This window comes from Actinia tenebrosa, unplaced genomic scaffold (genome assembly GCF_029948245.1).
Source record: "Actinia tenebrosa isolate PJP-AT-01 unplaced genomic scaffold, QUT_ActTen_1.0 PGA_scaffold8__29_contigs__length_14323225, whole genome shotgun sequence".
In the NCBI taxonomy this organism is placed as follows: Eukaryota; Metazoa; Cnidaria; class Anthozoa; order Actiniaria; family Actiniidae; genus Actinia; species Actinia tenebrosa.
This window is the reverse complement of record NW_028292585.1, coordinates 6,033,653-6,046,625: the sequence shown is the minus strand read 5'-3', so window position 1 is coordinate 6,046,625 and position 12,973 is coordinate 6,033,653. Positions and strand designations below refer to the sequence as shown.

The 12,973-nt window shown below is 34.9% G+C and overlaps 4 protein-coding genes across 4 annotated transcripts; all 4 read left to right on the top strand.

Annotated features, from left to right (window-relative positions):
• Window positions 1-1,037: 1,037 nt before the first annotated feature.
• LOC116300923 (adenosine receptor A2b-like) lies at window positions 1,038-2,166 on the top strand. The gene has a single exon (XM_031709891.2). The coding sequence runs from the start codon at window positions 1,180-1,182 to the stop codon at window positions 2,128-2,130; it is 951 nt and encodes a 316-aa protein (XP_031565751.2). The 5' UTR covers window positions 1,038-1,179; the 3' UTR covers window positions 2,131-2,166.
• A 2,666-nt stretch (window positions 2,167-4,832) lies between these two features.
• LOC116300924 (adenosine receptor A2b-like) lies at window positions 4,833-5,750 on the top strand. Its single transcript, XM_031709892.2, has one exon. The coding sequence runs from the start codon at window positions 4,833-4,835 to the stop codon at window positions 5,748-5,750; it is 918 nt and encodes a 305-aa protein (XP_031565752.2).
• Window positions 5,751-6,445: 695 nt separating this feature from the next.
• LOC116300925 (adenosine receptor A2b-like) lies at window positions 6,446-7,285 on the top strand. The gene has a single exon (XM_031709894.1). It carries the CDS (start codon window positions 6,446-6,448, stop codon window positions 7,283-7,285), a length of 840 nt encoding a protein of 279 aa, XP_031565754.1.
• Window positions 7,286-9,336: 2,051 nt separating this feature from the next.
• On the top strand, window positions 9,337-10,260 carry LOC116300926 (adenosine receptor A2b-like). Its single transcript, XM_031709895.1, has one exon. It carries the CDS (start codon window positions 9,337-9,339, stop codon window positions 10,258-10,260), a length of 924 nt encoding a protein of 307 aa, XP_031565755.1.
• The last annotated feature ends 2,713 nt before the right edge of the window (window positions 10,261-12,973 follow it).

Sequence of the window (12,973 nt, the reverse complement as noted above, 5' to 3'; positions counted from 1 at the left end):
GTTTAACGGTTGCTTAGTTTAGTTTAGTTTAGTTTATTTGTCACAATATAAACATATACATTTTATAAAACTTGAGACATACAAATTTTGTGACTGGCGAACAAAACAGAACTTTCGTCCCAATTGATATTCCCTCTCCATACAATTTACATACAGTACAAACATGATTAACATTAAAATTGACGAGGAAAAAAATCAATAATGAAAAGAAAAAACAGGATCATAGGAGGTTGATGGATCAAAATTTATAAAAATTCAAATTTAAAAAATTTTAAGATGGTAAGTAATGTTCCAATTTGGAAACAAAATGGGTGGTCACAAGTTCCTTAAATTTGGAAAGGCTTATATCACTCATTGTGCATGAGAAAACACGTAAGTATGGATACTCTCAAACAAAGAATCTAATTCTCAAGAGAATGACACGTGGTCTCAAATGGGAAAACATTACGTGCGAGGTGGGAGGTCTGTTATTCCGTTGTGAGTTACTTGGAAGTTAATATTGGTAGCGAACTGGACAATGCTTACTTTAAAAAAAGGTAAAACACTTTAAGAATGAAGAAAAGGCATCCGGCGTTCTCTAATAATTATGAAGTCCACTCAAAAGTGAACAAGAATTAAAGATCTCTGATTCGTGGTATAGATAAGTGTGACTGTTATGTCAAATCCCATTAAATGGTTTTGAGCGGTTCTGAGTAAGACTAGAACAAAACAAAGGGTAGGCTAAAGGTACATTTGCAAGGAAACATTTTAGGTCGTTACAGCTGGCTTTGGTAAATGCTTTGAGATGACTCGCTTACAAAGATTTTTTTTAAAAAGCGTAGAAATGGTGAATTCCATGCAAAAAACATATATCATGTCATTCTAAGTGAAATCTGTGTAAATCGTCTATTATGTCACAAAAATCCCACTGGGATTTCATCCAATAAACAAGCGAAATACTTATCACGTGACCATCTTTAATGTCAAAAGACGTTCGGATGTTATCATGAAGTGTTCTTGTGTGTCCTTTACTAAATAATCTCTACCCTTAAGATTAATGAGAGATAAAATGACTGAGAGCTGGTTCGCAAAAGGGCCCCATGTCAGGGTCAATATATTTGGTTATATATGAGTCGTTTGACAAACTCGTTCAAGCGACATAACAGCTCTAGCTAACGCTAACCCAAAGCTTTTGGAATAATGGACAAGCCTATGGCATTCTGTATCGAAGCAGTCACTAATGTCACGAACGATCTAAAGCAACATGAAAAAGAAACCCTTCTTGTTATTGGAGTTTTCAACTCTGTGTTAGCTGTACCAACAGCCGCTGCTAATGCTCTGGTTATCGTGGCCATTCTGACGACGTCTTCTTTACGAACACCGTCGTATCTTTTGCTGACAAGTCTCGCTTTCAGTGATCTTGCAGTAGGACTTCTTGGGCAACCTGTGTTTTCCGCCACGATATTTTTGTATATGAACAGGAAAGCAAGAATGTATTGTCATATTCGTATGATAGCTGGTTCGCTGATGGCTGTGCTTAGTATTGCCGTGTTATTTACTATGTTGGGTATCAGTGTGGACAGATACTTGGCCATACGGCTTAAGTTAAAGTACAAAACTTTGGTGACATTGCGAAGGATAAGATTCTTTTTGGTCGGAGTGTGGGCCCTTACACCCGTGCTAATGTCTCTTTCTTATTTTATATCATTAGGAATTATGAGTTTTTTGGGGGCTATTACTGTTGCAATTTGCTTGTTTGTTATCCTCTATTGCTATATCATGTCATTTAGGACACTCAAAATCTATTGCGCCCAGATCCAAACACAGGGTAATCAACAACCCAACGAGACATCAAATTCCAGTGACATCAATGTTCGTAAGTACAAAAAACTATTGAAAACAATGTTACTGGTTCTTGCAATAACGGGAGTTTTCTGCATCCCCCTCTTGGGCGCGATGGCTATGTTTACCAAGGCAGTTTTAAATAGAAACGTTGCGTGGGTGTGTTTAAGCATCAGTACATTAAACTCGACGTTAAACCCAGTTATTTATTTCACACGAATGAAAGATCTGAGACAAGCTTGTATAAGGATACTTAGAAAGATGTTAAGACTCTCTGAGTCAGTTCCTTCTCAAGAACGTGGGCAGTGAGATGTCAAAATGTCCTTTTCAAAAGCAAGAGCTAGACTAAACAGATGTAAAATAAGTGTTCGTGCGTGTGTTATGTTTAAACACGTTTCTAATATATATTAAAGGTTACTTCAACCGTGTAAATCTGTCATTATATTTGAGTAAGGATTTGCGCTGTTCTGTGTATTATTCATCCTTCGAGGGTTTTTCTTCGGTTTTCCTCCCTTCGCAATAACTGATTACTATTTCAAATTCTGACAACCGCAGTTGAAGCCTCTGGCCATCTAAAAACTTAGCAATCACCTCCTCTGTGATGGGTGTAAAGTAAATCATTTCATATAAGTCAAACATAAGTCATTTCATTATTTGGGACAGCCTTCAGGCTATTCAATTTTCTGTGCTTCTACCTTCGCGTGTGTTACCATGACGGTGTATTTTTTAAACTCAAAAGGTTAAAAGTAAATCTAATGAATACTAAGCCATAATAGATCACTATAATAGAAGCATTTCATGTTATATTTATCCTCAGTGGCTTTTGAAAAATGCCAAATAAATGCTTTACTAAGTGGGATTACATAACAACGCCTTATCGGATAATTTGGTACTACATTTCGAGTCAGTCTTTATCAAGCCGTACTTAGTTTTCATGCAACATTCAATAAACATCAAGACCAAAGTTCAGAACTAAGAACTATGGATCTCGCGCTTATTCCATATGTGCGCCTTTATTGTGGAACGATCTGCCGCTATCCATGAGGAACGCTCCATCCACTGAATCTTTTAAAGGAAAACTTAAGACAATCCTATCTGACGCATGGATAATTATATTTTTAATGGTTAATTAAAAATTATATTTATTAGCTTATTATTATTATCATTATTATTATTATTATTATTATTATTATTATTATTATTGCAGTGTATATAATATATATTTATTCATTTATTCACTATTTATTGCTTTATTCTATATTGTAAGAGCATTGAGATATTATGTAATGCGCTAGAATAAAATTATCATTATTATTATTATTATTATTATTATTATTATTATTATTATTATTATTATCAATAAGGGCTTTTTCTCTCGGTTCTCGGAAATAACATATTACCGCGAAAGTTATATACCATGCCAAGTATAGGATCGCGGGCCAATGAAAAAAACTCTTAGTACCACATAATAACGTATGTCGTAATTGATAAGATTCCTCATTAGAGAGTTTTAGATTGACTTTTTTTCTCCAGGCAAACGGCAAACGTGACCACGCTTTTTTCCTGTATTTAACTTTATCTTTTGCAAACTTTCTTAACACACACAAATATTCTTCTGTTTTTCTACCTTCTGGATTATTTTTTGCAATTCCTTTTGAAATAATTTTTCACTGTCAACTGACGTTTCACGTTTGCCGTGAACGTAAATCTAAAACTCTCTAGTACCTTCCTTTGTCGATACGACCAACATGGCCGCCATGTCTTTGGCTTCTGACTCTAATGGGAATAATTCAGCGGCGCATGCGTCGCATTAAACACCAGCTGGTCTTTTGATTTCAGAATAGAATTCAAAGCAAAAATTAAAGAGATGAAACAGGACAAAACAAGAGGTATATCCAATCGCAATGGCCCTATTTCACTATGACGTCACTGCTTGTTTATGATAGAATCGCCAAATCCAATAGAAAATTCAACAAAATTTGCTCCTAGCGAAACAGTTTAATCTAAAATGGCCTGGTTTTCAGATATAATATGTGTTAATATGTACTAAAAAATATTCTGAGAGTTTGCTGGCTATTCTACTTCTCTTCGTGGATTGATACGGGATTTAGAACAATTTTCGGTGAATTTGCGTTGATTTGACCCCCTCCGACGACCATGATCCTTTGCGTTTAAACAATAGATTGTTTTGATGTGACGTCATAGTGAAATAGGGCAATTAATGTACGTATTTTAAAATGCAAGTGTTCGAAAAGTCATCGGCGGAGATGCATAAACGAAAAACCCGTAGGCCTTAAGTTTATTTAACAAATATTGGAACTCTTTTCTGTTTTTGTTGACAAAGGGTTGATTCATATTTCAAAACTATTAATAAAGACAAAGATTTTATTAAAAAAGAAATAAAGTCGTTTGACATTGACTGGTTGGTTAAAAATGTGTACATGACAAATAATATTAATATTATTATTATATGTATTATAGTGAATAAGACCTTTGATTCACTGAGTAAAATTAAGCATAATTTGAGCTTTCGACACCACTGGAGTCTTCATAGTATATATTATATTCTATTATATTCTCATCTAATAAGATTGATGAAGTTTCGTTATTAAAATTGTTATTTTATAAGGATTTCTAGAAAGTTTCCACATTAAAAACGAAATAAAGTCGTTTGACATTGACTGATTGGTTAAAAATGTGTACATGACAAATAATATTAATATTATTATTATATGTATTATAGTGAATAAGACCTTTGATTCACTGAGTAAAATTAAGCATAATTTGAGCTTTCGACACCACTGGAGTCTTCAAAGTATATATTATATTCTCATCTAATAAGATTGATGAAGTATTCGTTATTAAATTTGTTATTTTATAAGGATTTCTAGAACGTTTCCACATTAAAATTAAAAATTAAAAAAATCAAAAAAAAATCATTCAAGTGAAAACAAAAACCCGGTCCGGATACCTTAGAGTATTTTAAACAAGTTTTCCATCTGATTTCTGCCATGGACCAACCTATTTCTCTTTGCTTTGTTCCTGCGAATAATTTTTCAAACAGTATCACAAGTCAAGATGCAAGAAACCTATTAATTCTTGAAGTCATCAACTCTGTGTTAGCTGTACCAACAGCTGCTGCTAATGCTCTGGTTATCGTGGCCATTCTGACAACGTCTTCTTTACGAACACCGTCGTATCTTTTACTTTCAAGTCTCGCCATCAGTGATCTTGCAGTGGGACTTCTTGGGCAACCATTTTTTACCTTTTGCATATTTTCGTTTAGAAATGGAAATGCCAAAGCTTACTGTTATGCTCGATGGATTTCAACTGTTATTTTAGCCTTGCTTGCCTCGGGCACACTCTTGACAGCGGCAGCCATCAGTGTAGACAGGTACTTGGCCATACGAATCAAGACGCGGTACAGATCTGTTGTCACAGTACGAAGAGTGAGGTATATCCTAATATCAGTTTGGCTGCACTCAATTTTCACTCTGTCTTGCCCATTTTTCATGTCTCCAAGCACAAGCTGCTATGTGGCGGCTTCTGAATTAGTAATCTGTATGTTGATTATTATGTATTGCTACACGATGTCGTTCAAAGTCCTTAAGATCCACTGTGCTCAGACCCATCCACAGGGTAACCAACAACCCAACAGTACAACACAGTCCAATACCATCGATGTTCTCAAGTACAGAAAGCTCTTAAAGACATTGCTCTTGATAATGGTGGGCATTTTCATTTGCTATTTGCCCCTTGCTAGTGCTTTTGTTATCTTCACTAAACCCAATCCAAACAGAGTGGTTGCTTGGTATCTTCTTAGCATCACTACCCTTAACTCGCTCTTTAATCCTGTAATCTACATGACAAGGATGAAAGATCTGAGAAGAGTTTGTTTTCAGATGCTTAGAAAAATATTTCGTGCTTAATGAGTTTTAATGAGCCTACGCAAATACAAGTGATCCTTTGTGGCTAAGAGTGTCCAGTTGTATTGTGAGGAGCTATATGTATTGAGTATATTGTGAATATAAGAAGAAAGAGACAAAGGAAAGAAGACTAGAAAAAAGTTTTGAGGAAGCTTTTGGGCAGCTTCTTCAATCGAGACCATTTAAGACGGCATTCCGGTTTCAATTTAAACAGAAAAAAAAACACATGAATAATAACCTGAACAATAAAGGAAACTGTGTTTTATTATACTGAATATTTTTTAAGTAAAAATATTTTAAAGCCTTTAAAAATAGACTCTTGGCTAAATGACACTACTCTTTGTATTGTCCTTTTTGGCAATTCATTTCTTTTCTCTGCTCATCAAAGATTGGGCGCCGGCGCAGAGTTGAATAGGATTTATTCTTTTTTTGGAAAACAATTTTGGCATGGATTCTGATTGGCTAATTGTTCTCCCTAAGATTACCTGGTTATAAACCCTCACCAAAGCACAATTCTCCAATAAACCAGAAGTGTTTTTGGGTGTGCGATTCTTGAGTGGTCGTTCTATACATAAAATATATAAATTGACCGAGGACAAACTCTTGATCTCATTTCTGCCATGGACAAGCCAATAACTTCGTGCTTTATTTCTGCCACGAACTATTCGAAGAGGATCACGAACGAGGATGCGAAAAACATGACTTTCCTTGAAGTCATCAACTCTGTGTTAGCTGTACCAACAGCTGCTGCTAATGCTCTGGTTATCATGGCCATTCTGACGACGTCTTCTTTACGAAAACCGTCGTATCTTTTACTGGCTAACCTCGCCTTTAGTGATTTTGCAGTGGGACTTTTTGGGCAACCAGTTTTTACCTTTTGTATATTTTCATTTAAAAATGGAAATGTTGAAGGGTACTGTTATGCGCGGTGGATTTTAACTGTTTTTTTAGCTTTATTTTCCTGTGGAACCATCTTCACCATAACAGCGATCAGTGTGGACAGGTACTTGGCCATACGACTCAAAATGCGGTACAGATCTGTTGTCACAGTGCGAAGAGTCAGGTTGATCTTGGCGTCAGTTTGGCTGCATTCAATATTCGCTTTGTCTTGCCCATTTTTCATGTCTTCAAGCACAAGCTCCTATGTGGCGACTTCTGAATTAGTAATCTGTTTGTTGATTATTATGTATTGCTACACGATGTCGTTCAGAGCCCTGAAGATCCACTGTGCTCAGATCCAACCGCAGAGTAACCAACAACCCAACAGTACAACACAATCCAATGCCATCGATGTTCTCAAGTACAGAAAGCTACTGAAGACAATGTTATTAATAGTGATGCTTATTATCGTTTGCTATATGCCACTTCTTGGTGTTTTTGTTATCTTTACGAAACCCAATGGAAATAGAGTCGTTGCTTGGTATCTTCTTAGCATCACTGCCCTTAACTCGCTGTTTAATCCTGTAATCTACATGACAAGGATGAAAGATCTGAGAAGAGTTTGTTTTCAGATGCTTAGAAATCTATTTCGTGTATAACGTGTTTTAAAGGGGCAAAGCGAGTGCAAGTGTTTGTTTATGGTTAGGGAAGTCCAGATGAAAAACGAAATCAAGGGCAATAAGTTGAATATATTGTGTAAGATACAAAGAAGTAGTTATGGCAAAGAGAACGACAAGGACAAGGAAAATCAGAGATCCACAAATTGCCTCGCTTTGGAGATTACACAATCGAACCTAAACAGAGGGGGAGCCAAAAGAGTGCAGAACAAATGCTGACGTCTCCCTCGGGGACCGGCCAAGTGACTTTTTAGGGCTTCGGGTCAACGGTTTTCACACTCATTTCTTCAAAACCCAAGAAATTCCTGGTTTCAAAGATCTTTCAAGACTAGCGAGTGTCAAAAACGATAATAGGTTTGAGGTATGTACAAGCCTCGAGTTAGATTGAAGCCGTCTCAACTTAAGGGCCAAAAAGTCAAAAGGTTTTTATTTTCCACAAAACATTATAAATAAAAAAATACATTAATTTGAATAAATAGATAGTGGAAGGTTCGTTTTATAGTATAATCTAGTGCATTCTTTTTTTTTTTTTTAATTATGATTTATTAACTATTAGTTATAATTTATTTTTTAGTGCAGGGGTTTTTATCTTGTAATTATAATTTTATAGTTTTTTATACACACATATTCGTAGTTTATATTTTAGACGGCCACAGGTTTGTTAGCATATTGCAATTTAGTGCTACTCTCAGTAAAGAAAGAGTTTATTATTATTATTATTATTATTATTATTATTATTATTATTATTATTATTATTATTATTATAAGTTTGCATAAACACGACCCAAAGGGTTGACATTAAGGATCCTCCAACCCATAGAAGTGGATATGTGTAACAGAAGAAAGATAATAAAGTAAGCTATATATTGTATATCAAATATGCAGAGGGATTATACAATTGCATTGGGATTTTGCAGGATTTTGAGTAATACTGTAAAATGTTGGTAGACAGGCGAACCAGAAATTGTATTGAGTCGAGTGCTCGCGGGTTATAGCTTACTTGGCGTTAAGTGGTCAAGCGTAGACGGGAAAGTCGTTTTTGGTTTCCACTATTCTGAGGAGATTAAGGCCCCGTCCACACGTATCCGCAAATTTTCGTATCCGCAAATTTTTTTTTTACGAATACGGGTTGCGTCCACACGTGTCCGCAAATTTTACGAAAACGGATACGTGTGGACGGTGAAAACGATTCGAATACGCTGCGTGTGGACGCAAACGTTTTCGTATCCGCAAAAAAATAATTTGCGGATACAAAAATTTCCGGATACGTGTGGACGGGGCCTAATAGAGCGGGGAAAAACAGTGTCTGTAATATGATGTTTAAGTGGACTATCTTGAACTGTTTATGACGATCGTGCAGGGTATAAAAGCGACAGTACATTCACAATTATACCATCTTGTCTGTTATTTTGCCTGCTATTTAAATGCTCTGGTTATTACGTAGTTCGTGTTTTTAAAGGGTTTTGTTTTCAAAGGGTTTAAGCAAGTACAAGTGATCCATTGTCTAGCGGGTTCCAGAGGTAAAATAAACTCAAGGGCTGCATAAATTTTGTCTATTGTGCATGAAACAAAAAAGAGATAAAACAAAGGGGACAGGAAGAAACCTATTTAGGAAGCTTGTGAGGAGCTTTTTCAGTCAGGAGCATTTAAGCCGTCATTCCGGATGTAATAGAAGAGCCATGAACAATAATCTGGGCGATTAAGGAAAATTTCTTTCACAATATCTTTTGAAGTTAAAACATTTCTAAGCTTTTTTTAAACGGCCCTTGACTAAATGACACTTCTTCTTGACGGTCCTTTTCCGCCGTTTTGTGTCTTTTCCCTGCTCATCAAAGATCGGGCACGCAAAGTTTAATGGGATTGATTCTTTTTTTGATATGCATTCTGATTGGCTCTAATCACTTTCCCTGAGATCACATGGTTATACGAAGCTTTGCAATCCTCAAATAAACTAGATGTGTTTTCGAAAGTGCGATTATTGAGTCCTATAATACGAATTGACTGAGCACAAATCACTTTATCTCATTTCGGCCATGGACCAGCCAATAACTTCGTGCTTTATTTCTGCCACGAACTATTCGAAGAGTATCACCAACGAGGATGCGAAAAACATGACTTTCCTTGAAGTCATCAACTCTGTGTTAGCTCTACCAACAGCTGCTGCTAATGCTCTGGTTATCGTGGCCATTCTGACGACGTCTTCTTTACGAACACCGTCGTATCTTTTACTTTCAAGTCTCGCCATCAGTGATCTTACAGTGGGACTTTTTGGGCAACCAGGTTTTACCTTCATCATATTTTCGTTTAGAAATGGAAATGCCAAAGCTTACTGTTATGCTCGATGGATTTCAACTTTTTTCTTAGTCTTGTTTGGCAATGCAACACTTTTGACAGTGGCAGCAATCAGTGTGGACAGATACTTGGCCATACGACTCAAGACGCGGTACAGATCTGTTGTCACAGTACGAAGAGTGAGGTTGATCTTAATGTTTATTTTGTTATACTCAATTTTTGCAGTTTGCCATCCGTTTCTTCTGTCTTTGACTATGAGCAACGTTTTGGCGGCTTCTGTAGTCATAATCATGTCATTTATTATCCTGTTTTGCTACACGATGTCGTTCAGAGCCCTGAAGATCCACTGTGATCAGATCCAACCACAGGGTAACGAACGGCCCAACAGTACAACACAGTCCAATGCCATCGATGTTCTCAAGTACAGAAAGCTGTTGAAGACAATGCTCTTGATAATGATGCTTATTATTGTTTGCTATCTGCCTCTCTTTGGTGTGTTTATTATCTTTAGCAAACCCAATCCAAACAGAGTCGTTGCTTGGTATCTTCTTAGCATCACTACCCTTAACTCGCTGTTGAATCCGGTTATCTACATGACAAGTATGAAAGATCTGAGAAGAGTTTGTATTCGGATGCTTAGAAAAATATTCAGATTTGATATGTAGTAATAGAAAGAGGAATGATAATAATAATAATAATGATAATAATAATAATAATATGATAATAATAATAATATAATATAATAATAATTGCTAATATTACAATAATGATAATAATAATATAATAATATAATATGATAATAATTGCTAATATAATAATAATATTATTATTATTATTATCACAAGGTTTCTTTTTCTCAAATGTCATAAAGTTTTCATTGTCATCTGTTAAATCTATTTGGTCTTGTGTTCAGTCTAACCTACCGAAGAACATTTACAACTTTACCATTCGCTACATAAATAACTCCCTTGCTACACGAAAGAATCTGACAAGATGGGGATTATCGCAAAGTCCTGATTGCTCCTTTTGCATTAATCCTGAGACACGCCTCCATGTTGTTGCTGGTTGTCACCATTACCTCGAACGCTTTACATGGAGACATGACTCAATTTTTAACTTTATTGCCAACTCGCTCAAACCTGTAATTAATCATCGCTCTTCACTCTATGCTGATGTAAATGGTTTTTTAAGTCCTTCAATTATTACTGGTGACACTTTTCGTCCAGATCTCCTTCTCCTAATACAGTCCAAGTACCTTTATGTTCTGGAACTAACAGTTGGGTTTGAGTTTAACCTTAATAACAATGCAATCCGTAAAAGAGAAAAATACAAGAATTTGATTAAAGATTTGACCAGTAAATTCGATCGCGTTAAATTTGTAAACCTCTCGATGAGCTCTCTTGGCGTCCTGTCCGACGAATGTTCTACGTTTTTAGACATGATGAATGAGATTGGAGTCGACAAAAAACAACAACACTATATAATCAAAAAAATAATGAATCTTGCCATTAGAGCCACGTATTATATATTTTGTTGTAAAAATGAGATTTGGGAAAGCCCAGACTTAATGAAATTTTAATATATATATATTTTAAATATATACATATATATATATATATCTATATCATTTATATATCAATCAATTTCAAGTAGCCAGTTGTTAATTGCCTATACGTAGAGAGATTTACAACTGTATTTAAGAAAAAGAATAAAGTTTCCATTATTATTCAATGAACCTGAATTCTATTGGATATTGGAAAAGGAATGTACTTGGATGAACACCCATCCATGCTGTCATTCATCCATTCTTCTGTCAACAAGTTCAGCAGAATAAAAAATATTGTGTAATAAATGATACTTATCCATTAGTCTACCGATTGAGGGTCACTTCCTACATTTTTCAAAAGACCCTTAATCGTGAGACATCCATAAGATATTTGTCAGATGTGTATTTAAATCTACGAGAATATTTTCTTTTTGTTGTATAATATAATTGGTTAACTTTTTCCCGGATAAAGTGTCCGTACTGTAAAGATAAATGAAATATCTTATCAAGTTAATACTAATTACAACTTTTTTTAAACATTTTATTTTATTTTATTTTATTTTATTTTATTTTATTTTATTTTATTTTATTTTATTTTATTTTATTTTATTTTATTTTATTTTATTTTATTTTATTTTATTTTATTTTATTTTATTTTATTTTATTTTATTTTATTTTATTTTATTTTATTTTATTTTATTTTATTTTATTTTATTTTATTTAACAAATCATAACTCAATAGAACTGACTTTAGTTTAAATTTAAACTGGTCGTCTTAGCTTCGTCTTCAAAGATAAAGTATGGATAAATGGATCAACCTATGTCCTTCGGCTTTGAAGCTATCAAGAATGCCATGAGGGGTATCAAAAAGAAGTAGTGATGAGGACAGTCTTTTCGTCATTGATATGACAAGCTATACGTGTCTTAGCTGTACCAACAGCTGCTGCTAATGCTCTTATTATCGTGGCCATTCTGATGACGTCTTCTTTACGAACACCGTCGTATCGATTTACGGTTCTCCCCTTTACGGTCTCCCCTTCAGTGATTTTGCAGTTGGACTTCTTTGTCAAACACTTTTTTTCGGCTACAAATATTTTCATAAAACGAGAATGCTAAAGCGTACTATTACTTTCAAATCGTCTAAGCTCCCTCTTAAGTGTATTTTACTGTGTAACACTTTTTACTATATCAGTACTTCGCCATACAACTCAAAATGTTACTTTGCGAAACACAAGATGTGGCCGTAGCATCGTTTTGGAATTACTCATTTGCATAAATATATTCGCAATATTTTTTATATTCGCAACCTTTGACCGTAGTTGTTGTGGGTGTTGGGGCTTTTGGAATTGCTATTTAATCGTTTTTATTGTGTTTTATCGAATCATTGCTCGATATCTTCTCAGCATTTTATCCCTTAACTCTTCATTTAATTTCCAACACCTGGCATAACTACGAGAATTACCTGAGACATGTTTGTATTCAGATACTCGGAAGAATATTCGGATCTAGATTGGGTATTAGATAGGATCGAATAAGAATGTACCAAATTAGGTTTGATGAATGTATAGGAATAAGAATGGATCTGAATTAGATTGGATGAATGTATAGGAATAAGAATGGACCTGAATTAGATTGGATGAATGTATAGGAATAAGAATGGACCTGAATTAGATTAGATGAACGTATAGGAATAAGAATGGACCTGAATTAGATTAGATGAACGTATAGGAATAAGAATGGACCTGAATTAGATTAGATGAACGTATAGGAATAAGAATGGACCTGAATTAGATTGGATGAACGTATAGGAATAAGAATGGACCTGAATTAGA

Coding starts and splice junctions, on each gene's coding strand:
- LOC116300923 (XM_031709891.2), top strand. CDS start 1,180: ATGGACAAGCCTATGGCATTCTGTATCGAAGCAGTCACTAATGTCACG.
- LOC116300924 (XM_031709892.2), top strand. CDS start 4,833: ATGGACCAACCTATTTCTCTTTGCTTTGTTCCTGCGAATAATTTTTCA.
- LOC116300926 (XM_031709895.1), top strand. CDS start 9,337: ATGGACCAGCCAATAACTTCGTGCTTTATTTCTGCCACGAACTATTCG.
- LOC116300925 (XM_031709894.1), top strand. CDS start 6,446: ATGACTTTCCTTGAAGTCATCAACTCTGTGTTAGCTGTACCAACAGCT.